At 36.5% G+C, this 27,080-nt stretch overlaps 1 protein-coding gene across 1 annotated transcript in view; it reads right to left on the reverse strand.

Moving 5' to 3' along the window:
- Positions 1-27,080, reverse strand: part of LOC103505849 (homeobox protein prospero) — a 102,417-nt gene that overhangs the window by 3,297 nt on the left and 72,040 nt on the right. The window contains 5 exon segments of the mRNA XM_026821073.1: positions 14,507-14,551; positions 17,108-17,912; positions 17,915-18,657; positions 18,741-18,812; positions 18,890-20,589. Of these exon segments, the coding sequence (XP_026676874.1) occupies positions 14,507-14,551; positions 17,108-17,912; positions 17,915-18,657; positions 18,741-18,812; positions 18,890-20,589 (3,365 nt within the window).

Consider the following 27,080-nt stretch of genomic DNA (forward strand, 5'->3'; position numbering starts at 1 on the left):
CTACTAGTAGATAAAATTGTCTCGTTTTTAAATCCAAAGGTACATTATTGAGAACATAAATTCCATATTTAGGTTCATCAAAATTGATAAACTAAATATTTTAGTGAAAAAATGATCTATTTGTATCACAAAATCTTGAAGGAAAAACTTAGGAAATGAAGAAGTCTGTTCTTATAGTTCAGAGTATTTTGAAAAGAAATATTATTTTAAACATCCAAAAATATTTCTGATCAAATATCATATCTCTGCTACCAGACTACATATTTCAATCTCCAGTGGTTTTACACTTCAATTATTGTAATAAGAAATTAAGACCATTTCCCCAAAATAATATTTTCACAGGTAGGTATTAGATATCCAGTTAGAACTTAGAATTGATATAAAGAAAGGAATAATTAATTAAACCCTCTTGATTGTTTTTAAAAATGAATAGTAAAATTAATAATTTCAGTTGTTCATTAAAATAATTTTGCTTCTTTTCACAGGTACCAACTCAGCGGTCAAATGTTCATTTGCCATCAAACTTAAATCATTTCCCACTCGGTAAGTAAAGGTCAGGCCACATATATTTAGAAATAACTCCCAAAATGTATTCTTTTCATAACATCTATCGCTTTTTATGAATAATAAAATTTATTTGTTACTATCCTAGTGACTACTCATGTGGCTGGAATCCGTCCAATTATATAATTTGCTTTTACATATTTTTACACTATGAAAACTTTGTAATTTACATTGTTTTCATTTTATATTATACCTGTGCCTTATTGTACAGAACTACCCGAAAATTATGAACAATTTTATACCTATTATTTACTAAAGCGAAATTAAAGAAATAGGTAGGTAATAGTAAAAGTAAAAAAAAAGACCAAATGTCTGGGGAATCCTCCAGAGGGAATTTCATACATGGCTACAAAGGATTTACTCATGTCGGGTGAAAAGGGAGAATTGGGGTTAAGGGTCTCACTACGGAATGGGTTGGGGCAGTATTGTTGGTTAAGGGTCTCACTACGGAATGGGTTGTGGCAGTATTGTTGGTTAAGGGATTGGAGTTAAGGGTCTCACTACAGAATGGGTTGCGGGCAGTACCTATTGTTGGTTGAGGGTCCGGCCGTATTGGGCTATTAGGACTAAGGGCCTCAAAGAAGGACGGTTCGTGGCCTTATTGTATTGACCATTTCATTATTTTGGACCATTTTTTTTTCACTATACCTACAAGCTTAGACCATGAACATGATTTCGCTTTAGTATAATGTTAAAAAATGCGGTCGCGCTTTGCCCCGCCAAGCCAAAAAACTGAGCAATTATAAATGCCTAATTTTCTAGCTAAAAGCATTACTGTACCCCCTATTCAAAATGGGGGAGCGGGGCAGAGAGAGAAATGTGCCGTTCTGTTTTCATTTATCCTTATTATCCGTTCGCGTTTATATTATTTTCCTCCCCTCTCTCAGTCTTCTTCCTTCCCATTTCCCCTCGCTCCCATTTTTTGAAAATTTCTCCTACCCATCACAATTTTCCAACTGGTACCTAACCCCAACCCTTGCCAGTGCAAAACTCTTGGACTCGTATACCTACTAGTAGATAAAATTGTCTCGTTTTTAAATCCAAAAGGTACATTATTGAGAACATAAGTTCCATGTTTAGGTTCATCAAAATTGATAAACTAAATATTTTAGTGAAAAAATGATCTATTTGTATCACAAAATCTTAAAGGAAAAACTTAGGAAATGAAGAAGTCTGTTCTTATAGTTCAGAGTATATTGAAAAGAAATATTATTTTAAACATCCAAAAATATTTCTGATCAAATATCTCTGCTACCAGACTACACATTTCAATCTCCAGTGGTTTTACACTTCAATTATTGTAATAAGGAATTAAGACCATTTCCCCAAAATAATATTTTCACAGGTAGGTATTAGATATCCAGTTAGAACTTAGAATTGATATAAAGAAAGGAATATTTCTCAGAAAATGAAGGAAGGTAAGTGATGGATTTCGAGAGTTAAATCACTATGTAAAGGGACTTTTCAGTCTTATTCTGGCAGGATAAACAAGGTATGTATATTCTATTCTATGTAACCACCATCAATTAAAGCAGCATCTCCACTAATGTCGGAAAACGACACGTCCACACTATATACTTCATTTTCAATTCCACCAAAAACCTTGTTCTCAAAAAATGAAGGAAGGTAAGTGATGGATTTCGAGAGTTAAATCACTATGTAAAGGGACTTTTCAGTCTCATTCTGGCAGGATAAACAAGGTATGTATATTCTATTCTATGTAAACACCATCAATTAAAGCAGCATCTCCACTAATGTCGGAAAACGACACGTCCACACTATATACTTCATTTTCAATTCCACCAAAAACCTTACCAATTAAAGCAGCATCTCCACTAATGTCGGAAAACGACACGTCCACACTATGTACTTCATTTTCAATTCCACCAAAAACCTTTGATCTTATCCATTGGGTTTTGGTGGACTAGTGTAGACGCGCCTGAACACATGAATCAAGGATCTTTTATACCTTGATCAGAGCCTACACATTACCAAAGGAAATTATTTAGAGTAAAACAGATTAAAAAGGCATTTTTTTTACTTTCCTTATCCTATATCCAGTAGGAAGGAAAGTAATGTAATTCCTTTTTCCATAATAATCCACAGTAATTATATTATTTTTAGTGTACATTCGGCACTGAGAGATAGATAATGTCGCGGAGTACAAAGCTTTGGTTACAGAGGGAGAAAAAAAATCTGGGGCAAAAACCTTTGATCTTATCCATTGGGTTTTGGTGGACTAGTGTAGACGCGCCTTAACACATGAATCAAGGATCTTTTATACCTTGATCAGAGCCTACACATTACCAAAGGAAATTATTTATAGTAAAACAGATTAAAAAGGCATTTTTTTACTTTCCTTATCCTATATCCAGTAGGAAGGAAAGTAATGTAATTCCTTTTTCCATAATAATCCACAGTAATTATATTATTTAAGGCATTTTTTTACTTTCCTTATCCTATATCCAGTAGGAAGGAAAGTGATGTAATTCCTTTTTCCATAATAATCCACAGTAATTATGTTATTTTTAGTGTACATTCGGCACTGAGAGATAGATAATGTCGCGGAGTACAAAGCTTTGGTTACAGAGGGAGAAAAAAAATCTGGGGAATCCTCCAGAGGGAATTTCATACATGGCTACAAAGGATTTACTCATGTCGGGGGAAAAGGGAGAATTGGGGTTAAGGGTCTCACTACGGAATGGGTTGGGGGCAGTATTGTTGGTTAAGGGTCTCACTACGGAATGGTTTGGGGGCAGTATTGTTGGTTAAGGGTCTCACTACGGAATGGTTTGGGGGCAGTATTTTTGGTTAAGGGTCTCACTACGGTGAGGGGAAAAGGGAGAATTGGGGTTAAGGGTCTCACTACGGAATGGGTTGGGGGCAGTATTGTTGATTAAGGGTCTCATGTGTGGGATGGAGGGTAACAGGGTTGGCGGTTGAGGGGCCGTATTGATTAGGCTTTTGGGACTGAGGGCCTCAAATAAGGAAGGTTTGTGGCCTTATTGTATTGACCATATCATTCTTTTTTCTTGGGCCATTTTTTCAGTATACCTACACGTTCATGGTCTGAGGACCATTAATATGGTTTCGTTTTAGTGTAATGTTAAAAAATGCGGTCGCGCTTCGCCCCGCCAAGCCAAAAAACTGAGCAATTATAAATGCCTAATTTTCTAGCTAAAAGCATTACTGTACCCCCTATTCAAAATGGGGGAGCGGGGCAGAGAGAGAAATGTGCCGTTCTGTTTTCATTTATTCTTATTATCCGTTCGCGTTTATATTATTTTCCTCCCCTCTCTCAGTCTTTTTCCTTCCCATTTCTCCTCGCTCCCATTTTTTGAAAATTTCTCCTACCCATCACAATTTTCCAACTGGTACCTAACCCCAACCCTTGCCAGTGCAAAACTCTTCTTTCATCTTTCACTTTTTTTTTTGCAAATAGGTCTCCTCTCCTTTCTATCCTCTTTCCACCTGTGTCTCCCTCTCTCTCTAATGATTAATTTAATAACGATAGCAAAAAAAGCCATTGTTATTTTTTTTTTACTCTGTACTTTTCTGTTGTTACCATGCGTTTGTGTCTCCTTTCTCTTCATCATTTGCTTCTCTTTCGTTATATTCGTTTTTTCTCTTTCTCTCCCTTCCTCTCTCTCTATCTCTCTCTCTCTCCCTTCCTCTCTCTCTCTCTCTCTCTCTCTAATGATTAATTTAATAACGATAGCAAAAAAAGCCATTGTTATTTTTTTTTTTTTACTCTGTACTTTTCTGTTGTTACCATGCGTTTGTGTCTCCTTTCTCTTCATCATTTGCTTCTCTTTCGTTATATTCGTCACAGATAGGAAATATGAATGTTATGGTTTTCCGTTTGAGGAGTCGTGGTAACCAAAGGGTTAAAGCTTGTGGCATTCTCTTCAATCCATTTTAACCCTTTGAAAATCATAACTTTCTGATCCGTATCGAAGAAAAACCTCAAATGCAGGTTTAACTGTATCGATAAAATCATAAATGTCTATACCCCCATCAAAGAAAACCCCCGTATAGAGGTGTATTGATAGGAAGTGACTTAATCCTTCTCAAGAAGTTCTACTTAACCTGTTTCCGGAAGAACTATGTTTTATATCTTCTGTAGACAAAGCGTTTGCCACTTCAAGTAGGATGGTTTCCTTTGTCTTAAGTATGTTCAAGTTTTCCCCGACTTTCCTGATTTCCTAGCGGTTTAAATTTGACTCATAGTGTCTATCTCAGTTGTTGAAGAAGATATCCGCTGTCTTATGAGGAACATTTTTAAGATTTTAAGTTATGTATGTTTAACTAATCGAAGCTGTCAGTGTGTTAAGTATGAGGGATTTGAGTGTACAAATAAAATTACAAAGTGTTCGTAAACAGTCAACCGTGCACGGAGGTCCGCGAACGTCATGAGTTCGAAGCAACGCCCGCCCTTTAACGTCAGGGTTGAATGGTAGAGATTGCCCTGGGCAATAATTTCGCCCTTTGTTTGTAATTTCTTGTATTTATCTACATTGAATTATAACCAATAAAGAGTCTAAATAAATAAATTTAAACAAAAAACAGTTATAAAGGTATTTTCCTATGTTGAACTAGAGTTGGAAAGGAGGCGAAGAAAATGGATTTCACCAAAATGTAGGCAAGGCAATGTGTTGATATGAGGTGAGGGTGATAAGCTGATAACAGAAGTCATTGTGTTCTTTCTTGTAACATATGAGGGCTTGGAATGGAAAGTCAAGAATAGACACCATCGGTGATGTGACCTTTCTCTCCTATTTCTGTGACACAGATCAGTCACGTAGCACAGGGACACTAGGGAGTCAAGACGAAATTTTACGAAAGGTGGAACTTTCTTATTATCCTATACTTTTGTATGTTTTTTCACAACCCCGCGAAGCCCCGGGAGCGCGCAGCGCGACCGTATACGCAACTCCGCGTAGCGAACACGCGAAGCCCCCCTCCCGAGCACGAAGTGCGAGTTATCCTATACTTTTGTATGTTTTTTCTGGGCTATTCGTATTGGTTTTCGGCATTTTCCCTCAAGGGTAGGGTTGCTTTACTCCTAAGCCACTTTGGGCTCTTTGTGTACATCCTAGGTGAACACACATGTTTGTATTAATTTGTTTTCTCTAGTCATGTAATAATTGTGCAAATATAGGTAATTTTCATTGAGATATTTTGTTGTTGTTGCTTTTTTTTTAAGTGCCAGGATTCTCCTAAAAGAGATCTTGCACCCAACCACTATGCCTCGGATCGTTTTCTTGCAAAGTCTTCCAACCATGGTTCCTAACTCTTTGCTGTGCATAGAGTTCCTTGTTCATTCTTAGAACTGTCCTATTTTTTTAATGAATAAATTAAAAAAATCCTCAAATTTCTCGTAGCTACAAGACTGTTTTATTTTCTTCCAGCACACTTCTAATAGATGCGGGCGATATTTCAGCGGGGACAGAACGGAGGGTGATGGTTAGAGAGTTAGAGACGTATTGAATTTACCATTCTAAAGAAGGAAATTAATCTTTTGCGAATTAACATGGACAGAACGGAGGGTGATGGTTAGAGAGTTAGAGACGTATTGAATTTACCATTCTAAAGAAGGAAATTAATCTTTTGCGAATTAACAGATTTTATTATTGATCTTTTGCGCATATGCGAGTTGATTTTTTGTTTGCGCATAAGACGGATGTTATTGATCTTTCGCGTATCTCGAACTTCCCCAAAAATATACTTTTTCACTCTTTTTTAAATAATAAAGTGAAAAAGTATTTAAAAATAAAAAGTGAAAAAGCGTTTAAAAAAGAAAAAGTAAAAAAGTATGCTTTTGGGGAAGTTCGAGATACGCAAAAGATCAATAACATCCGCTAATAACAAAAGATCAACTCGCATATCCGCAAAACACTTTCAAGGAAAAAACAGGAGCGCTGGCATCTCCACTGATTTCAGTAGATGAGTCTGCTACACACTCGTGTTTTAGCAGAAATTACTTAAAGATCGGAATGTTTGTGAAAAAAATCCACTTGAAATATTCCTTACATCTAAAAGAGAAATACCTAGAATTTTCTCTTTACAGAAAACTTTAGGGAAAGTAAGTGGGAGCTTTGCATTTTTTTAGTGGATGAGATATTTTACCATTTACGTAACCCTCAGTGGCGTAGCGTGTATGTATGGCGTGTATGGCGGCCATACGACTCAAAAGTTCACTCTAATGCCCATAAATATTAATGGCATGTACCTACTGTGATGGGACTTGGTAGACCTGTGCATGAGCCCTACAAGACCCTACACTTGAATTTAGACCACGCTACGCCACTGGTAACCCTCCACCATTACCTGGTGGATAAAATGAGATCCCGGTTAGGATGTTACCTATTTTTGGTAAATTTAACTTCTTTCAAGGAGATAAGTGCCTACGCCTAAGATGTGCCGTTTTAACAATTCACATTCGAATAAAATTATTTTTCAAAAATTTCCCATGATTTTTCCAGCTTCTTCAACTCACAAACGCGGAGAAAGCCGAGAAAGAATTGAGCATCTTTCGGTTGAGAAGACATTTTCTCTCTCCTTTCCTTCAGAAAACCCTTTACTTTTTTCTCTACTTTTTCTTATTGACTGACGTAGAGAGAGCCTTTGATATGCTTTTTTTATGTTTGTGAAAAAAATCCACTTGAAATATTCCTTACATCTAAAAGAGAAATACCTAGAATTTTCTCTTTACAGAAAACTTTTAGACATTCGAATAAAATTAACGTAGTTTTTCAAAAATTTCCCATGATTTTCCCAGCTTCTTCAACTCACAAACTCGGAGAAAGCCGAGAAAGAATTGAGCATCCTTCGGTTGAGAAGACATTTTCTCTCTCCTTTCCTTCAGAAAACCCTTTACTTTTTTCTCTACTTTTTCTTATTGACTGACGTAGAGAGAGCCTTTGATATGCTTTTTTTATGTTTGTGAAAAAAATCCACTTGAAATATTCCTTACATCTAAAAGAGAAATACCTAGAATTTTCTCTTTACAGAAAACTTTTAATTAACGCTGGTGCTGGATGTTTTTACTGTGTTTTATACGCTAAGACGATGCTGAAAGCTCAGGGAACGTATAACTAATACACAGAATAAGACCTGTATATTATGTGCTAGAAATCTAAGACAAAGAAAACGAGTAGGCGGTTCTGAAAATCAAGTTCTAATAACTTTCAAGGGAAAAACAGGAGCGCTGGCATCTCCACTGATTTCAGTAGATGAGTCTGCTACACACTCGTGTTTTAGCAGAAATTACTTAAAGATCGGAGTTCTTGCATCTCCTTTAATTTTTAGTGGATGTATCTGTATTCTAGTTTTTATACTCGTAGAATAATGATAAATTCTGGTAAGAAAAGAATGGTACAAAAGTTCCATGTTTTGTAACACTCTTCGTCTATGATTTGGAATGTTCGTAGACATGATGATGCATTGGGGAACTTTCAAGGAAAAAACAGGAGCGCTGGCATCTCCACTGATTTCAGTAGATGAGTCTGCTACACAGTCGTGTTTTAGCAGAAATTACTTTAAGATCGGAGTTCTTGCATCTCCTTTAATTTTTAGTGGATGTATCTGTTTTCTAGTTTTTATACTCGTAGAATAATGATAAATTCTGATAAGAAAAGAATGGTACAAAAGTTCCATGTTTTGTAACACTCTTCGTCTATGATTTGGAATGTTCGTAGACATGATGATGCATTGGGGTACACGGTCTAACATAATGAAATGCAAGGTTATTATTGTGCAAAATGAAGAGTGCCACAACATGAAGAGAGACAATGTTCAAGTATGCAAGGGAATAACAATATACCACATCCACCGATATCTCTCTCCACATCTTTGTGCCTTATGTTTTGTACAAAACACAATTACCAATACCATTGTACTTATGTGTGCATCGTGTATTGAAAATTTCTCCAACAATATACCACATCCACCGATATCTCTCCACATCTTTGTGCCTTATGTTTTGTACAAAACACAATTACCAATACCATTGTACTTATGTGTGCATCGTGTATTGAAAATTTCTCGTTGAAAAAAGGAGAAACAAATAGGAAAAAAATGATGATAACGAATGAATATCACAGGTAGACAACGAGCACATAGAAGAAAGCACAAGTAATACATAAGTGCAAAAATTGCAAAATGATGATAACGAATGAATATCACAGGTAGACAACGAGCACATAGAAGAAAGCACAAGTAATACATAAGTGCAAAAATTGCACGCATCGTGTATTGAAAATTTCTCGTTGAAAAAAGGAGAAACAAATAGGAAAAAATGATGATAGCGAATGAATATCACAGGTAGACAACGAGCACATAGAAGAAAGCACAAGTAATACATAAGTGCAAAAATTGCATACAATATGATCGAATGAAAGAAGAGTCTCCTATAGCACTTTACAATGGGCCAAGGTGTGAACTGTCGTTTGTGTCATGACATTAGCACCTCTCATTAGAATAGAAATTCCAATTGTTATAAAGTCCTATATGCACTCACTAGCTGCAGCAGATTTGCATTGGTTATTGTACTGGTCTGATTAAGTGCATTTGCCGTTTGTGTCATGACATTAGCACCTCTCATTAGAATGGAAATTCCAATTGTTATAAAGTCCTATATGCACTCACTAGCTGCAGCAGATTTGCATTGGTTATTGTACTGGTCTGATTAAGTGCATTGCGTGAATTACTCCCAATGTATATTTGTTCAGTTAGGTCTGTTAGGTGGTGGTTTAATTGTGGAAATGTACCTATATGAACGTCACCATTGTAGACGTGTCTTGTTTTAGAGGAGGGAGAAGACATCTCATTATTTTAACTGCTGATGATGATTTTCGCTGAAGTACGTTGGTTGGAGGGAGTGAGGATAATGTTCCTGAGAGGATTTTCAAGGTGTTTTGTGAACTGTAGAGTAGATCATTTCTAATAATGTACACCTTCCAATGCCAATGTACCAATTATTATTAATCCAAAATTATTTTATATAGGTACCTACCTAATAAAAAATTATTTCTCCCATTATACTCATGTATGTAAAAAACTCGAGTTGAAAATAATATACGTAATCAATTGATAAGGGTTTGTCTGAAAATATGTAGGAGAATAATGTACCAATTATTATTAATCCAAAATTATTTTATATACCTAATATAAAATTATTTCTCCCATTATACTCATGTATGTAAAAAACTCGAGTTGAAAATAATATACGTAATCAATTGATAAGTGTTTGTCTGAAAATATGTAGGAGAAAAAGAAGCCATTTTTCAATGGTGTCAGAAAGGTGGAAATAATTCTCAACAAATCAAATACAAACAATGTACTAATTATTATTAATCCAAAATTATTTTATATACCTAATATGAAATTAATTCTCCCATTATACTCATGTATATAAAAAACTCGAGTTGAAAATAATATACGTAATCAATTGATAAGGGTTTGTCTGAAAATATGTAGGAGAAAAAGAAGCCATTTTTCAATGGTGTCAGAAAGGTGGAAATAATTCTCAACAAATCAAATACAAATAAAGACAACAACGTGAGAGATGATCAACAACTTGAGCCATTCAATGAGAATAACATTTCTAAAACAACTGAAGATGTTTTGTATTCTAGCAGACTAATTAAGTTCCATATGTAACACTGATATTGCCAAGTATTAAGCATCTATCAATGATCTTTTATATGAGTATGATATGTTGAGAGAAAAATGTAGAAATATAAATATTTATTGTGAAGATAGCATGACTTGATGGATAACTTTCAATTAATACACTTGAGGAGCTTGTTGAGTAGGAATGGTGACATTATTAGAAATTGTTAGAAGTGGAGAAGTGTTGTTCTTTATCAGTGGTACGTATCACATACACTTGAAATGTGTGACAAAAGCAGGGTAGGTTTATTCCCTATGTTGAAAATATTTTCTTCTCAATAGCTACACATATTAATATTGTATGTGCGCTAGATGAAAATTGTTTGAAAATTTGGATAACCATACTTTTTTTTATTTTATCTTTAAATAAGTTGTATTTATTTCATTGGGCTCACCCAATAAAGTCCTCTATTTAATGATTGACCACAATTTTTTTCTAGTTCCAAGGAGTAAGGACACAAGCGAAATAATAATTAATTAACTCAACAAATCAAATACAAATAAAGACAACAACGTGAGAGATGATCAACAACTTGAGCCATTCAATGAGAATAACATTTCTAAAACAACTGAAGATGTTTTTGTATTCTAGCAGACTAATTAAGTTTCATATGTAACACTGATATTGCCAAGTATTAAGCATCTATCAATGATCTTTTATATGAGTATGATATGTTGAGAGAAAAATGTAGAAATGTAAATATTTATTGTGAAGATAGCATGACTTGATGGATAACTTTCAATTAATACACTTGAGGAGCTAGATGAGTAGGAATGGTGACATTATTAGAAATTGTTAGAAGTGGAGAAGTGTTGTTCTTTATCAGTGGTACGTATCACATACACTTGAAATCCTATTCGTCACAGATAGAAAATATGAATGTTATGGTTTTCCGTTTGAGGAGTCGTGGTAACCAAAGGGTTAAAGCTTGTGGCATTCTCTTCAATCCATTTTAACCCTTTGAAAATCATAACTTTCTGATCCGTATCGAAGAAAAACCTCAAATGCAGGTTTAACTGTATCGATAAAATCATAAATGTCTATACCCCCATCAAAGAAAACCCCCGTATAGAGGTGTATTGATAGGAAGTGACTTAATCCTTCTCAAGAAGTTCTACTCAACCTGTTTCCGGAAGAACTTTGTTTTATATCTTCTTTAGACAAAGCGTTTGCCACTTCAAGTAGGGTGGTTTCCTTTGTCTTAAGTATGTTCAAGTTTTCCCCGACTTTCCTGGCTCACAATGCAGGTTTAACTGTATTGATAAAATCATAAATGTCTATACCCCCATCAAAGAAAACCCTCGTATGCAGGTATATTGATAGGAAGTGACTTAATCCTTCTCAAGAAGTTCTACTTAACCTGTTTCCGGAAGAACTATGTTTTATATCTTCTGTAGACAAAGCGTTTGCCACTTCAAGTAGGATGGTTTCCTTTGTCTTAAGTATGTTCAAGTTTTCCCCAAGTTTCCTGATTTCCTAGCGTTTTTAATTTGACTCATAGTGTCTATCTCAGTTGTTGAAGAAGATATCCGCTGTCTTATGAGGAACATTTTTAAGATTTTAAGTTATGTATGTAAGAGAAAGCGACATGACGTTAGTTTTCATTCTAGGACGTCTAATGTTACAATAGAATTAGTCCAAGCGCAGAGACCTAATTTGTATGGATGGACAATAAACTCTTCCATTCTTTAATTATAACTTTCCGAACAAGAAAGTTTCCTGCTATAGACTTTTTTTTACATAATAGATCAAATGCATTGAATTTCTAACTGCACTGAATTACTTAGTTATTTTCTAAATGTACGATATTATCCACATTTATGTATGTTTAACTAATCGAAGCTGTCAGTGTGTTAAGTATGAGGGATTTGAGTGTACAAATAAAATTACAAAGTGTTCGTAAACAGTCAACCGTGCACGGAGGTCCGCGAACGTCATGAGTTCGAAGCAACGCCCGCCCTTTAACGTCAGGGTTGAATGGTAGAGATTGCCCTGGGCAATAATTTTGCCCTTTGTCGGAAAACCCATATGATTTTCTAAGTCTTCTTCAATAGATTCAACTGCATGTACGTAAACATATCAGATATTATGTAACTGTCTATAGCTGTACATAAGAGCACATGGCTGTATGATGAGGCTATTGTTTTACTTATTTGATTAGAGGTATCAAGCCTAGCTGGGACACTAATGTTATTTGCTGTTTTCCTTTCAATACGTATATCCTTCCTTAATCCATTTTCCTCCACACGTTATCGCTACATAAGAGCACATGGCTGTATGATGAGGCTATTGTTTTACTTATTTGATTAGAGGTATCAAGCCTAGCTGGGACACTAATGTTATTTGCCCTTTGTTTGTAATTTCTCTTGTATTTATGTACATTGAATTATAACCAATTAAGAGTCTAAATAAATTTAAACAAAAACAGTTATAAAGGTATTTTCCTATGTTGAACTAGAGTTGGAAAGGAGGCGAAGAAAATAGATTTCACCAAAATGAGCAAGGTGTGTTGATATGAGGTGAGGGTGATAAGCTGATAACAGAAGTCATTGTTTTCTTCCTTGTAACATATGAGGGCTTGGAATGGAAAGTCAAGAATAGACACCATCGGTGATGTGACCTTTCTCGCCTATATCTCTGACAGAGATCAGTCACGTAGCACAGGGACACTAGGGAGTCAAGACGAAATTTTACGAAAGGTGGAACTTTCTTATTATCCTATTCTTAAAACTAATTAAAAGTTCTAGATAACTCAGAAAGTTTGAGGCAGGGAAAAAAACGGACCAAATTACTGCTTCTGTTCTTTTCAATTTCCCCAGTTTCTTTTCAATGTCTTTCTTCGGAGGAAAAGAATGTAAAATGCATTGGACAGAGAAGAGAGTCTCAACAGAAGGTTGGGGAAAGCATTGTTGTAAAATGTTTCAATGAAAGTCATCATAATACAAGTTAGTTTACTTTACGGACCAAATTACTCCTTCTGTTCTTTTCAATTTCCCCAGTTTCTTTTCAATGTCTTTCTTCGGAGGAAAAGAATGTAAAATGCATTGGACAGAGAAGAGAGTACGAAGGTTGAACAAATGTCTATCCAGTGTATGTAAGGATGGAAACATATCCTAGGCCTGCACATATGATATTAGATTTCCTTCCAAGTAAACATTTACGGAAATTTAATAAACTATGATATAGATTTCTAAAATTCAGAATGATAATCCTGTATCGTGTATCACACCTTTTTGATGAACGTCTTTATTATACGCGAGTCTTGAAAAATTCCCTAAAGTCTCAGCTTATTGGGCAAACGACTTAGGAGAAACCCCGGACCAAATTACTCCTTCTGTTCTTTTCCCCAGTTTCTTTTCAATGTCTATCTTCGGAGAAAAGAATGTAAAATGCATTGGAAAGAGAAGAGAGTCTCAACAGAAGGTTGGGGAAAGCATTGTTGTAAAATGTTTCAATGAAAGTCATCATAATACAAGTTAGTTTACTTTCCAACACAGTGGAGTAGCAATATTGTAAGTAGTATGTGCCCAGTGTACCCTACGTAAGTATCTTTTTGTTAGAGTACGGATATTTCATTTTGCCTGAATTTCATCTTCATTTTGTATTGTAATGTTTAGCACCAATAATGAAAACTTCAAATTGATAAAATTTCAATCTTTTGAGTAAAACCCCAAAAGTAATGGATACTAAGTACTTAGTGATGACTGCAAAACATCTTGATTGAAATTCCACGGAAGGGATTTTGCAAGAAAGTTCAGACATTCAACTTGACCTAATAATTGTTCCTAATTAATAAGAGAATAAGACCCTTCAAGTTCAAAGCACTTCCCCACTTTTGGAAAGACAGCTTCGCCACTGTTCGTATAGCTAATTAAATATCGTACCTCCAGTAAGTCTAGTAGTTGAATAAAAGAGCAGGAAAAGACAAGAATAAGAGCATTTTCTCGGGCTCTTCATTTCTTCAGCATTAGCAAGAAGTGAGTCATGTTGTGTATTATGTATTGGCCAGGAATAGGGTGCCCCAGATTAGTCGTATACAGGAAATAACTCTTCTTCTCGATGGATAGAGTAGGATGGAATGGATAAGATGGAAAACAGGAGAACCCTGTCACTTAAAAAAAAGCCAGGAAAAAAAAAATAATAAAAATAATAAAATAAAGGAATCAATTGGATGAAAAAGGAAAGAAATTTGTCAACTGATAGGTGATAAATTTTCCTTCTCACCCTATCTTATGTACCTTATCTGGCTTAGGGAATTTTCTTAACCTGGAAACGTCAATGTCGAGGAGTGTGGTAAGGTTAAGGAAGCATCTGTGATTGGACGAGACGAAGAAACGTTGGTCGTTAATGGCAAAGTATTTTTTATGTCCAGCAAATAAAAGGAAAAAAAATTGTCCCCCCAAAAATAAAGGAAAGAAAGATTTTCCCCTCAAAATTAAAGGAAAGAAATAATAGAATATTTAATTTCAAACATTTTTTATGTCCAGCAAATAAAAGGAAAAAAATTTTGTCCCCCCCAAAAATAAAGGAAAGAAAGATTTTCCCCTCAAAATTAAAGGAAAGAAATAATAGAATATTTAATTTCAAATCTAAGCAAGAAATTTGATAGCCATCATGAAAATTTGTCAACTGATAGGTGATAAATTTTCCTTCTCACCCTAGCTTATGTACCTTATCTGGCTTAGGGAATTTTCTTAACCTGGAAAACCCATACGATTTTCTAAGTCTTCTTCCATAGATTCAACTACATGTACGTAAACATATCAGATATTATGTGACTGTCTATAGCTCTACATAAGAGCACATGGCTGTATGATGAGGCTATTGTTTTACTTATTTGATTAGAGGTATCAAGCCTAGCTGGGACACTAATGTTATTTGCTGTTTTCCTTTCAATACGTATATCCTTCCTTAATCCATTTTCCTCCACACGTTATCGTCTTATCATCATCATTATCATCTAATGCTTTCTACGTGTGTTCCGTCTAAGCCCTCTCGTCAGCAAATAGAAACCTTATATTATCACGAAGGTTGAACAAATGTCTATCCAGTTTATGTAAGGATGGAAACATATCCTAGGCCTGTACATATGATATTAGATTTCCTTCCAAGTAGACATTTACGGAAATTTAATAAACTATGATATAGATTTCTAAAATTCAGAATGATAATCCTGTATCACCCTTTTTGATGAACGTCTTTATTATACGCGAGTCTTGAAAAATTCCCTAAAGTCTCAGCTTATTGGGCAAACGACTTAGGAGAAACCGGCCCTCTCGTCAGCAAATAGAAACCTTATATTGTCACGAAGGTTGAACAAATGTCTATCCATTTTATGTAAGGATGGAAACATATCCTAGGCTTGTACATATGATATTAGATTTCCTTCCAAGTAGACATTTACGGAAATTTAATAAACTATGAAATAGATTTCTAAAATTCAGAATGATAATCCTGTATCACCCCTTTTTGATGAACGTCTTTATTATACGCGAGTCTTGAAAAATTCCCTAAAGTCTCAGCTTATTGGGCAAACGACTTAGGAGAAACCCCCCAAGAAATGTCTTGCAATAAGAAAGATAAGAAAGAGGGCGGGCTGACGATAGAAAATTTTAAGAAAGAAAAGTTCAAGAACCTCCCTCTTTCAAGTTTTCTTTGAAAGTTTTGTAAGATTTCTTTTTGTGCGTGTTTCAAAGTTTTCTTGGTAGATTTTTTATCGGAAGTATTTCCTTGAGATAAGCGAATCGGAGGGTAGTATTAAGAATGTATGCGAACTTAGAGACTTCCCCTTTTTTATAACTTTTTTAGTGGTTTATTGAACTATTATTTCATTGTGACAAATATGTTAAATTATTTGTAGGCCTTCACAAACCCCTTTGAATCCTGTGATGTATTGGAAATCAAAGTAAACATTAAGTTATCATGTCAAGATGTAATTTCCTTTGAATAAGTTTCAATCTACTTGACTAGAAATTGGAAAGTAAACATTGCCTGAACACAAACCCCTTTGAATCCTGTGATGTATTGGAAATCAAAGTGAACATTAAGTTATCATGTCAAGATGTAATTTCCTTTGAATAAGTTTCAATCTACTTGACTAGAAATTGGAAAGTAAACATTGCCTGAAGTGAATATTTTCTTTTTATCCTTGAGTTTTTCACTCTCACCACAAATAAGGTAATAATGATAATGATAACGTAAATGTTAATTTCCAACCTTTTGTTCCTTCCCTATTGTATTAGAAAAATAAGAGCCCAAAATTTATGCATGTAGGTACTATTAAATTATACTTCATATTTCTTAGTATTCTTAGTGCTTAATACCTATCTTACTAATAATAATGTTTGTTTGGTTTTGTTTATAAAGGATATATGAAGTGAATATTTTCTTTTTATCCTTGAGTTTTTCACTCTTACCACGAATAAGGTAATAATGATAATGATAACGTAAATGTTAAGTTTCCAACCTTTTGTTCCTTCCCTATTGTATTAGAAAAATAAGAGCCCAAAATTTATGCATGTACTATTAAATTATACTTCATATTCCTTAGTATTCTTAGTGCTTAATACCTATCTTACTAATAATAATGTTTGTTTGGTTTTGTTTATAAAGGATATAGTAGGTGACATACCATCGTAGGCTTTACTCTTACCACGAATAAGGTAATAATGATAATGATAACGTAAATGTTAAGTTTCCAACCTTTTGTTCCCTCCCTATTGTATTAGAAAAATAAGAGCCCAAAATTTATGCATGTACTATTAAATTATACTTCATATTCCTTAGTATTTTTAGTGCTTAATACCTATCTTACTAATAATAATGTTTGTTTGGTTTTGTTTATAAAGGATATAGTAGGTGACATACCATCGTAGGCTTCATTTCCAAACTCGTCTGACACCATGTCCATACTGTCGCCACCTCCCCGCATGTTGGAGAAGTCTGGTGATCCTCCATGTGCCGCTGCTAGAAGTGCTGGATGTAACATTGTGGGATGAGGAGGAAGTGGAGGTGAATCTCTCAGGTCAGTAACATTAGGAGGACTGGAGGCTCCAAGATGAGGGTTTTGGCCTACATGAGCGTTGTAAAATGGACTGTAAGGCGAGAACACTTGCGATTCGTGTAAGCTAGGGTTGGGAATAGCCACTGATGTGGGCAGTGACACAGGTAACATTGGTGGTGGAGGGGGTGGTGGGTGATAGGCAACTCTCTGGGGTGACTCAGAACCCGTGTTGCTATTCTGATTACTGTTCATGGGATTACTATTCATTTGACTAGAGTTATTCCCATTGAGGTTATTGTTACTATTACTGTGCTGGTTCATCAAGTTACTTAGATTGAACTTATTCAAATCCATTGCAGAGGGAGGTGTTGGACCCCGCATATTGTCTTGTGCTAGAATTCGACTCACAGTTCTAGGTGTAATTCTTGTATCTGTTACCTTGTGTCGTTTCTTTTTCGGTTGTACTACTAAACTGAGAGCCTCGTTTTGTTCTGGTGCATTTCGCTCTCGTTCCCGCTCCTCTCTGACGTCGCGTTCTGAGAACGGATTAGGATGATGTAGTCCGCCCATGGAGTAGATAGCTGCTGCAGAGCTCATGCTACTGGTAGGTGTCTTCGGAGCTTGGAACATAGGAGAGGGCCGGATTTGGGGTAAGTTCATCGTATTGACCGCTCTCGTTCCCGCTCCTCTCTGACGTCACGTTCTGAGAACGGATTAGGATGATGTAGTCCGCCCATGGAGTAGATAGCTGCTGCGGCGGCCGCTGCTGCAGAGCTCATGCTACTGGTAGGTGTCTTCGGAGCTTGGAACATAGGAGAGGGCCGGATTTGGGGTAAGTTCATCGTATTGATGTTGTTCTCAGGGTTGTTGTTGTTAGGATGATGGGGCGGTAGAGGCAGTGTGGGGAACGCCGCTGTGTTCATTCTAGGAGGCTCTCGCTGATTTGAACCATTGCTGGAACTTCTCTCTCGCTCAGAAGCAGCACCACTGTTTCCTCGGTCAATGACCTTGGTCCTCTGTGATTTCCTATCCAACAATTGTGAAGCTAGTAACAAGTCTTTGTTTAATTGTTCTGCAGCCGCTGACGCTTCACTCTGTTTTCCCATCATTCTCCTTTGTTGAATAAATCTAGCTATAATTGAGTCTATTAAATTCGATAGGGAGGACGTGATTTCAGACTTGAGAACATCAGCTAAGTTTTCTAATTCCACAGGACCTGCGATAGGATGAAGTGCACTATTTCTTAACATAGACAGTCTTTCATTGAATTCGTTCTTGTGATTCATATTAGGGTGAGGCGATTGCCTTGGTTGTGAAGGATTCATTGGTTCGTTTTGGTTTCTCTGTGGATGGTTTTGAGGTGGAGGTCCACCATGGTGTTCACCTGAATTTCTCTGCTGCTGTTGTTGATGATGTTCAGCTGCCATTGCTGCCTCTTTGGCCATCCGAGCTTCTTGTTCCATGAAGCGCACACCAAGGTACATGGCTGCTGATGATGTTCAGCTGCCATTGCTGCCTCTTTGGCCATCCGAGCTTCTTGTTCCATGAAGCGCACACCAAGGTACATGGCTGCTGAGGGTTGTCCAACCTTAGGGCACCCGAGGGCCGCAAGAGACCAAGGTAGAGAGTTGGCGGGCCGCAAAAACCAAGGTACATGGCTGCTGCGTTGCTCAAGGCATGTGGTCCCATAGCAGGGTGAGGGTGATGGTGGGGATGATGATGGGGAGGCATTGGAATACCCTGAGGATGTTGTTCTTGTAGCACTTGTTGTTGAAGAAGAGACAAAGCTCCGTTGAAGTTTGGTGGCAGAGGGAGTCCATGTGGATTCATGTGTGGGCCATTCTGTTGCTGATGGTGCAGCTTAGCAGAGATCATTTTAGAAATAGCTGGAGACATAACTGGCTGGGACACTGGTGTAGAGTTTGGTGTGGATGGTGTCTCCTTGACTGGAGTTGTTGCTGGTGTCGACACTTCAGGTTTGACAGGGGTATTATTATTGTCTTGCTCTGCATCACTTGTTACATCTTCTATTTCCTGAGGTTCATTAGGTTCTGTTTCCATCTTAGTACAAAGGCGAACATACTTTTGTTGCATAGCAGCAAGCTGTTCTTGCATTGATCGCAGCTGATTTTTCAATGCATTTTTCTCAACGACTTTCTGGCGAATTTCTTCCGGACCCAAGTCTTCGTCTTCATCTTCTTCTAGCAACATGTTAAGGTTAGGGCTAATGTTATTGTTGTTAAGATTAGCATACCTCTCTGTTAAGCTGTTGTCGTGTTGCTGAGGATGATATAGCTTTCGTTTCTTACACCCATTCACTTGCGTTGGTAACGATGGACTAGATCTCATTGTGGATACAATGTTTTCAACTCGGGCTCTCTTAAGCTCAACTTGATCACTTTTATCATTTGAATTTGAATCTTTCAAATCTGGGTCATCAAGTTCTTTCTTAATATCTGAACTACTAGAGTGCACAGAATGTTCAGAGTCTGAGACTTCGCCATCATTTAAATTTTCTTCGTCCAGAGAATTTATTTTATCACTTACTTCGTTTTGATTTTCTTCTGGGTTTGATGCATTATCTCCATCATCTTGTAAATCATTCATTTCCGAATCACCGTTCATCATGTTATGTTTTTCACTTTCACTATTATCAAGTCCATTTGTTAAATTAATATTCGTATTTTTAAGTTCGTTATTGTTATTATTATTTATACAATTATTATTATCTGGAGAGTTAGGTTCGGTACCGTTAGTATTTACACCCCGAAATTCATGTTCGAGCGCGAGTAATTCTTTTTTTCTTCCTTGTAAAATATCTCGTAGCATGTGATGAGCTGCAATGTCACCTGGTGGTGGACTGACATCTTCATCTAAACTTCTGCGGAGGACTTGAGCTTCGTAGTTATTTGCTTCCGCACTATTGGGATCAATGGTCATCATATTGTCGGCAGGAATATTTGCTTCACTTCCAGTTTTAACTTGTCGACCTAAAAGCTCGTTTAGCATTTTGTTGGGCCCAAAGCCCTGACCGAAAAATCCGAAATGTTGTTGATTTTGACTAAAAAAAGCACCGTAAATACCACTGTTAATAAAATTCGGACGCGAACTAAAATTCGGAATTGACGAGTAACTATTACGAGGTTCACCCGCATCCACGCGCTGCCGAGAACGTTTTGCTTTCTTCAAGAGTTTATCGTTGTATAATCCAAATCCGTCACTCTCCTCCTCTGATGACATCATATGTGAGCCCGGTTTTGATTGGCTCAGAGCGGGATGTAGGGGAGGGTAACAGCCGGTTGCAGGCTGTCCTGGTCCCCCTTCTACTCGACCATAGTGCTGAGACCTGCAAGGTAAAAGAGAACAACTGTTAGCTCTTGTATTGTTCCGTGCAATATGACTCGTGCCTCACTACATAGGGGAGAATCAAGAATCACACCTGCCTTCTACCTTGTTCCTTGTTTTCTTTATGAATTACCTACGAAAAGAAACTTGGGGTGCTGCTTATTATTATATCATTTTATCATTTTTAATTTTGATTTATTTCAAAATAAAAAGAATTATTTTAATTTTTTGTTGTATGGGGGAGTTATACGGCGCGTACATAACGGGTGTTTGCTTAATTTGTTTAAATACCTATGCTCTATTTGTACGTATGCTTTCCTATAGGTAGGTACATTATGTCTAAAAATTTCCTGGGCCAAAAATTATTAGAAATTACCATAACTCACCATTACAATACCAATACAAGCTTATCATTCGAAAGAGGCATCTTTCTGTTCTGGGTAGAACAGAGATGCTCTATTTGTACGTATGCTTTTCTATAGGTAGGTACATTATGTCTAAAAATTTCCTGGGCCAAAAATAATTAGAAATTACCATAACTCACCATTACAATACCAATACAAGCTTATCATTCGAAAGAGGCATCTTTCTGTTCTGGGTAGAACAGAGAATTTTTAAAGAGAAAGCAATCAGTTAATTTTGCAAAAAAGTCCGCTCGATTGATAATTAATATCTTCAGTTTCTAATTTACAGCATCGTTCTACGTAATCCGAATCCCCTAAATCGTTCATTGAGGAAGGTGCAGTCGTAAATTGAGCTCGAATGTTTAATTCGATTAAATCTTAATTATATTTCCGACTTTGGTAAGTCTTTCTAATGAACACTAATGAAGAAACTTTCGACTTTCCTCGTCATAAAACGCCTTTTTCTTTCGTCAAACTTTTTAATTGAGTGCATGAAAATTGAGAGGGGGAAATGTGGGAGAAAAACGGAATTTTCTTGTTTTAAAATAAAGTAAATAATTAATAATAGTTTATAGGTACTTTGGAAATGCATCACATGTACCGAACAAACGTGAGCGAAAGGTTAAATGGTGAAACAGTAGCCAGATAGGTATAGCGTTGAGAGATTCTAAAAAATTGAATAGATTAAGTTGCTAAGTTCTTTCTGGTTAATCTATTTTCAGCATCATTGTACTTATTGGTACTTAGTAAAACTAACCAGTATTTTTTTTTTTTGTTTGCAATTGTCAAGTTAATATCCATGTTTGAGGAAGGAACTCAATTAAAACAATTAATTTATAGACCTCTCCTTTCTTCACACGTACGCATTAAGAATTAATTGTTTCCTTGTTATTGCCCTTATTTTTGTGTCAATTGTCATAATATTAGTTGAGATGGGATATACTCTGCGTAATCGTATGCAAAATGTAGAATGGCATGGCAATGAAGATCTAGTGACTCACCGTTTTACAGAAAATGGTTTCTTGAAAAAATTTCTAGGAAAAATAGAAACATAAATATGGATGTACTTAATTAAATTTGGTAATGAATATTCTACATATCTCGACAGTTAAGTCGAAAGTAAATATAAAATGCATAAAGATTTAAAATATTCTATACTATCTATTTGTTTCTACTCTTTATTTCCTCGAAAAAAAAAAGGAAAAAAATCCAGTTTTTCAGTAAAAAAAAGAAGAAAGAAAGAAATAGATAATATTTATGATAAAATAAAAATAAGACATAGGATGTATCGTTCTTTTTCCTAAAAGTTCAAAAATTTTCCGGTATGAAAGTAGCAGATACCCAAGTTTTTCATGTCTATTTGATACTCGTAATACCAAGAGAATTAGGAATTGGTGGATGTGGAACTTTCACTAACAGTGTCAACGAACGAGAGGAAAAATTGGTGGATGTACCACTTTTACCCATTGAAATTTTCGTTCAATGAGATGAGTCATTAGAAGATATTGTATTCACATCACAATTGCCAAGTTAATATCCATGTTTGAGGAAGGAACTCAATTAAAACAATTAATTTATAGACCTCTCCTTTCTTCACACGTACGCATTAAGAATTAATTGTTTCCTTGTTATTGCCCTTATTTTTGTGTCAATTGTCATAATATTAGTTGAGATGGGATATACTCTGCGTAATCGTATGCAAAATGTAGAATGGCATGGCAATGAAGATCTAGTGACTCACCGTTTTACAGAAAATGGTTTCTTGAAAAAATTTCTAGGAAAGAAGATCTAATGACTCACCGTTTTACAGAATATGGTTTCTTGAAAGAATTCCTAGGAAAAATAGAAACATAAATATGGATGTACTTGATTACTTAAATTTGGTAATCAATATTCTACATATCTCGACAGTTAAGTCGAAAGTAAATATAAAATGCATAAAGATTTAAAATATTCTATACTATCTATTTGTTTCTAAAAAGAACGAAAAATACCAAGTTATAAACTAACAAGACATATGCAACAACAGAACTGTCCCATAAGGGCAAAATAAATTAGTGGGCGTAGTGGGGTGGGGAGGGGGGGGGTAATTTCATGTATATTTTACTACGAGTACTTGCCCCCCTGTAAAACTTTCCTGGTTTCTTGTGTCATTATTATTATTAAAAAAAAAAAAATATCATCGAACCGAAACCTTCGCACTGTGCGGTCAAGATCAGAACCGGAAGAATATTTAAATTGCGTTCCGTGATCACTGGGAAAATAGAGTTCAGACTTCCGGAAGTTCTAGAAGTTTTAGCTGAGCATAGGGGATCCGAAATTCTCATACACGAACAGGAAAAGTTCTCAGGTTATTGTGTTTTTCTTTCTCCCAGATGAAAACCTGTCAAGGTGGTGGCGTAGTGGTCAAGACGCTCGCCTGGTAATTAGGAGAACAGGACGGAACGTAGTTTCATAGCCGGACGTTATGCAGTTGTGCTTATCTTCTCCTTATTACTATTTGTAAACGAAACCCAATCAAGGTATAAATTTAAAACACAAACCCTTTCACCTACTCCTTAAGAACGTCTCGAAACCAAAATAAGCGCTGGGCTACCAGGTCAGGCTTTTCTTCAAATTAAAGAATCATGACTGGACAAAAATGCCTCCGCTCTGATATACTGCTAGGAAATGCCCCGTGTCTAGATAGGGCGGACGGGTGTGGACATCCTATAATATATTGGACACGTGCCCTTGGGTGACTATAACTTTGACTGGCGTGACAAATCATATCACAATATCACACGTGACTTGACACCAAGTACCAACTCGGGTATCCTTCCTTCCACACCTTGATTGTTTTTCCTAAGGTCTTTTACAGAGCTATCATTGTAATTTCCTTTTAATTGTTTGGAAAAGTAATTGAACCCGAAAGCTCAACACAAACACTAGTAGCGTGTAAGACTATTAAGGCCCTACATTTGCCCTACACTTGAATTTAGACTACGCTACGCCACTTAATGCTATCATTGTAATTTCCTTTTAATTGTTTGGAAAAGTAATTGAACCCGAAAGCCCAACACAAACACTAGTAGCGTGTAAGACTATTAGGCCCTACATTAGGCCTCAATGTACGTAAGTCTGAAAAGCAATTAACGTGAGGAGCCCTACATTAGGCCTCAATGTACGTAAGTCTGAAAAGCAATTAACGTGAGGAAGCCGCCAGCTTGATTGTTAAATCTCTACCTAGTTAAGCTGATGAATAAGAGTCTTGTTATCAAATTGTTTCACACTCCGGAAGTCTTTTATAAAAACACACACGAAAAAATCTCTACCTAGTTAAGCTGATGAATAAGAGTCTTGTTATCAAATTGTTTCACACTCCGGAAGTCTTTTATAAAAACACACACGAAAATTAGTCGTGATTAACGAAAAAGATTAAAGTGTTAACACAAGACTTCCGAAATGTTAAATGATACCAACTTGGACGAAACAAGGTTGACAAAAAAGGGTCCTCATCTCGTTTTCAATGTGGGTGATGAAAAGACAAAACCCGTGGTGCTTTATTGATGGAGTTGAGTGTGAAGATATTGTTTAAATAAAGACAATTAATTCCGTTCTGTCCTCATCCATCTATCGATACCAACTTGGACGAAACAAGGTTGACAAAAAAGGGTCCTCATCTCGTTTTCAATGTGGGTGATGAAAAGACAAACCCGTGGTGCTTTATTGATGGAGTTGAGTGTGAAGATATTGTTTAAATAAAGACAATTAATTCCGTTCTGTCCTCATCCATCTATCTCAATTTTATAAATATTATTAGCTGAGAAAATATCTAATGAGGAAGAAGAAATGCAGGCAAGGATCACACTTCTCGGATCTAGGGTCGGGGTGGATATGAACGTTAAATTATGCTATTAAGTATAGCCGCACTTGGCTTAATTTAAACGAAGTTTTGATATGGATAATCCGAGAAGACAATCTGAACTTTTGACTGATTTGATGGAATCTATCAACAGAACGGAATCCCAGAGATGTGTGGAAAGAGAGATGATTATTGGATGGAGTTTAAAAGTTGACCGAAAAATGCTTGGATTTTGAATTTTGAAGGAGGAATCATGTTTACACCTAATAGCTAATCTTGTTCTTTCGTCAGCCCTTAGCTCCCAACACCTACCAAAATAGGAATAGTGCCGTCTTTTCTCTCCAATCAGTACCTAATAGCTAATCTTGTTCTTTCGTCAGCCCTTAGCTCCCAACACCTACCAAAATAGGAATAGTGCCGTCTTTTCTCTCCAATCAGTCAGAGCCCATAGCACGGGAATGGCATTTAAGCCATTCGATCCATGCCTGGCATATATTACATCAACGTAAGCTAGAAGCTAGTCTAACTCTTGTTGACGTTGTAGCTTATACTGATATCCATGCTGTATGCCGGACAATTTATTAACGACTTGAAAAAACAAAAAGGGAGGGAGTGCGAGTTTGGGATCATGAGAATTTCTTGGAGCATAATATTTTCTCACAGTGCATTCAACAAAAAGGGAGGGAGTGCGAGTTTGGGATCATGAGAATTTCTTGGAGCATAATATTTTCTCACAGTGCATTCATGATAACTTCCCCATTTTTTTTCATAACAACGCATAATAATAAACCTACTATAATTCAATTAATGGAAAATAATATCTGCTACAGTGGAGGTGGAGGGGGTGACATGGAAAGCTCAAAATGAAAAATGTTGACTCCTTATTCTCCAAGGTTTTAGGTTTTGTTGATTCTCCAAGGTTTTAGGTAGGCGATTCCTGTTGATCGTTGTTGACTAGGAGATCGTGAGGAAGCTAAATGTGCGAGAATTGACATGCATTGAAATTGGTGGAGATGCCATTATCTCCTAAAAAGAGAAAACCGACACATCCACTGATGTTAGTCGAGACGCCTTAACTCCCATCCTGATGCAATCTCTGAGATAATAAATACTTCCGAAAAAATTGGTGGAGATGCCAATCCTCCAATGAAAGTAGGCGATTCCTGTTGATCGTTGTTGACTAGGAGATCGTGAGGAAGTTAAAGGTGCGAGAATTGACTTGCATTGAAATTGGTGGAGATGCCATTATTCCCTAAAAAGAGAAAACCGACACATCCACTGATGTTAGTCGAGACGCCTTAACTCCCATCCCTGATGCAATCTCTGAGATAATAAATACTTCCGAAAAAATTGGTGGAGATGCCAATCCTCCAATGAAACATTGTCTTCCAAAACATCTCATTTTCCGGCAGCAATCGAGGTAGCAACTAGCAACTCACTGGAAAAATGTAATCTGACGGCCTTTGATGAAACGGATACGGAAAGTGAAGAAAAGAAGTAGCAACTAGCAACTCACTGGAAAAATGTAATCTGACGGTCTTTGATGAAGCGGACACGGAAAGTAACGAAAAGAAGTTCCAAAACTCGAGTTGACTTTTGCAATGAACTCACCCAATATAATACGTTTAATGCTAACAAGAAGCAAGCTTAACTCCACACACAAATAGTCCATTCTGAGGCTTGGTTGTAAGGGCAAATGCCCCAAAGGAGAGTTAAGCTTCTACGAATCTACCAAGAAGCAAAACTCTCAAAAGCCGTCAACGTCGTCCTCAGTCATTTCGAATTGCAAAGAAAAGAAGTTCCAAAACTCGAGTTGACTTTTGCAATGAACTCACCCAATATAATAAGTTTAATGCTAACAAGAAGCAAGCTTAACTCCACACAAAAATAGCCCACTCTGAGGCTTGGGTGTAAGGGCAAATCCCCCAAAGGAGAGTTAAGCTTCTACGAATCTACCAAGAAGCAAAACTCTCAAAAGCCGTCAACGTCGTCCTCAGTCATTTCGAATTGCGATAATAAGTTTAATGCTAACAAGAAGCAAGCTTAACTCCACACACAAAAAGCCCAGTCTGAGGCTTGGGTGTAACGGTAAATGCCCTAAAGGAGAGTTAAGCTTCTACGAATCTACCAAGAAGCCAGACTCTCAAAAGCCGTCAACGTCGTCCTCAGTCATTTCGAATTGCAGTCTACAAAAACTTCAACTGAATTTACTGAATGAGCTTCTCCTCCTAAGGAAATTTTATT

The sequence above is a fragment of the Diaphorina citri genome, unplaced genomic scaffold, assembly GCF_000475195.1.
Source record: "Diaphorina citri unplaced genomic scaffold, Diaci psyllid genome assembly version 1.1 scaffold199, whole genome shotgun sequence".
In the NCBI taxonomy this organism is placed as follows: Eukaryota; Metazoa; Arthropoda; class Insecta; order Hemiptera; family Psyllidae; genus Diaphorina; species Diaphorina citri.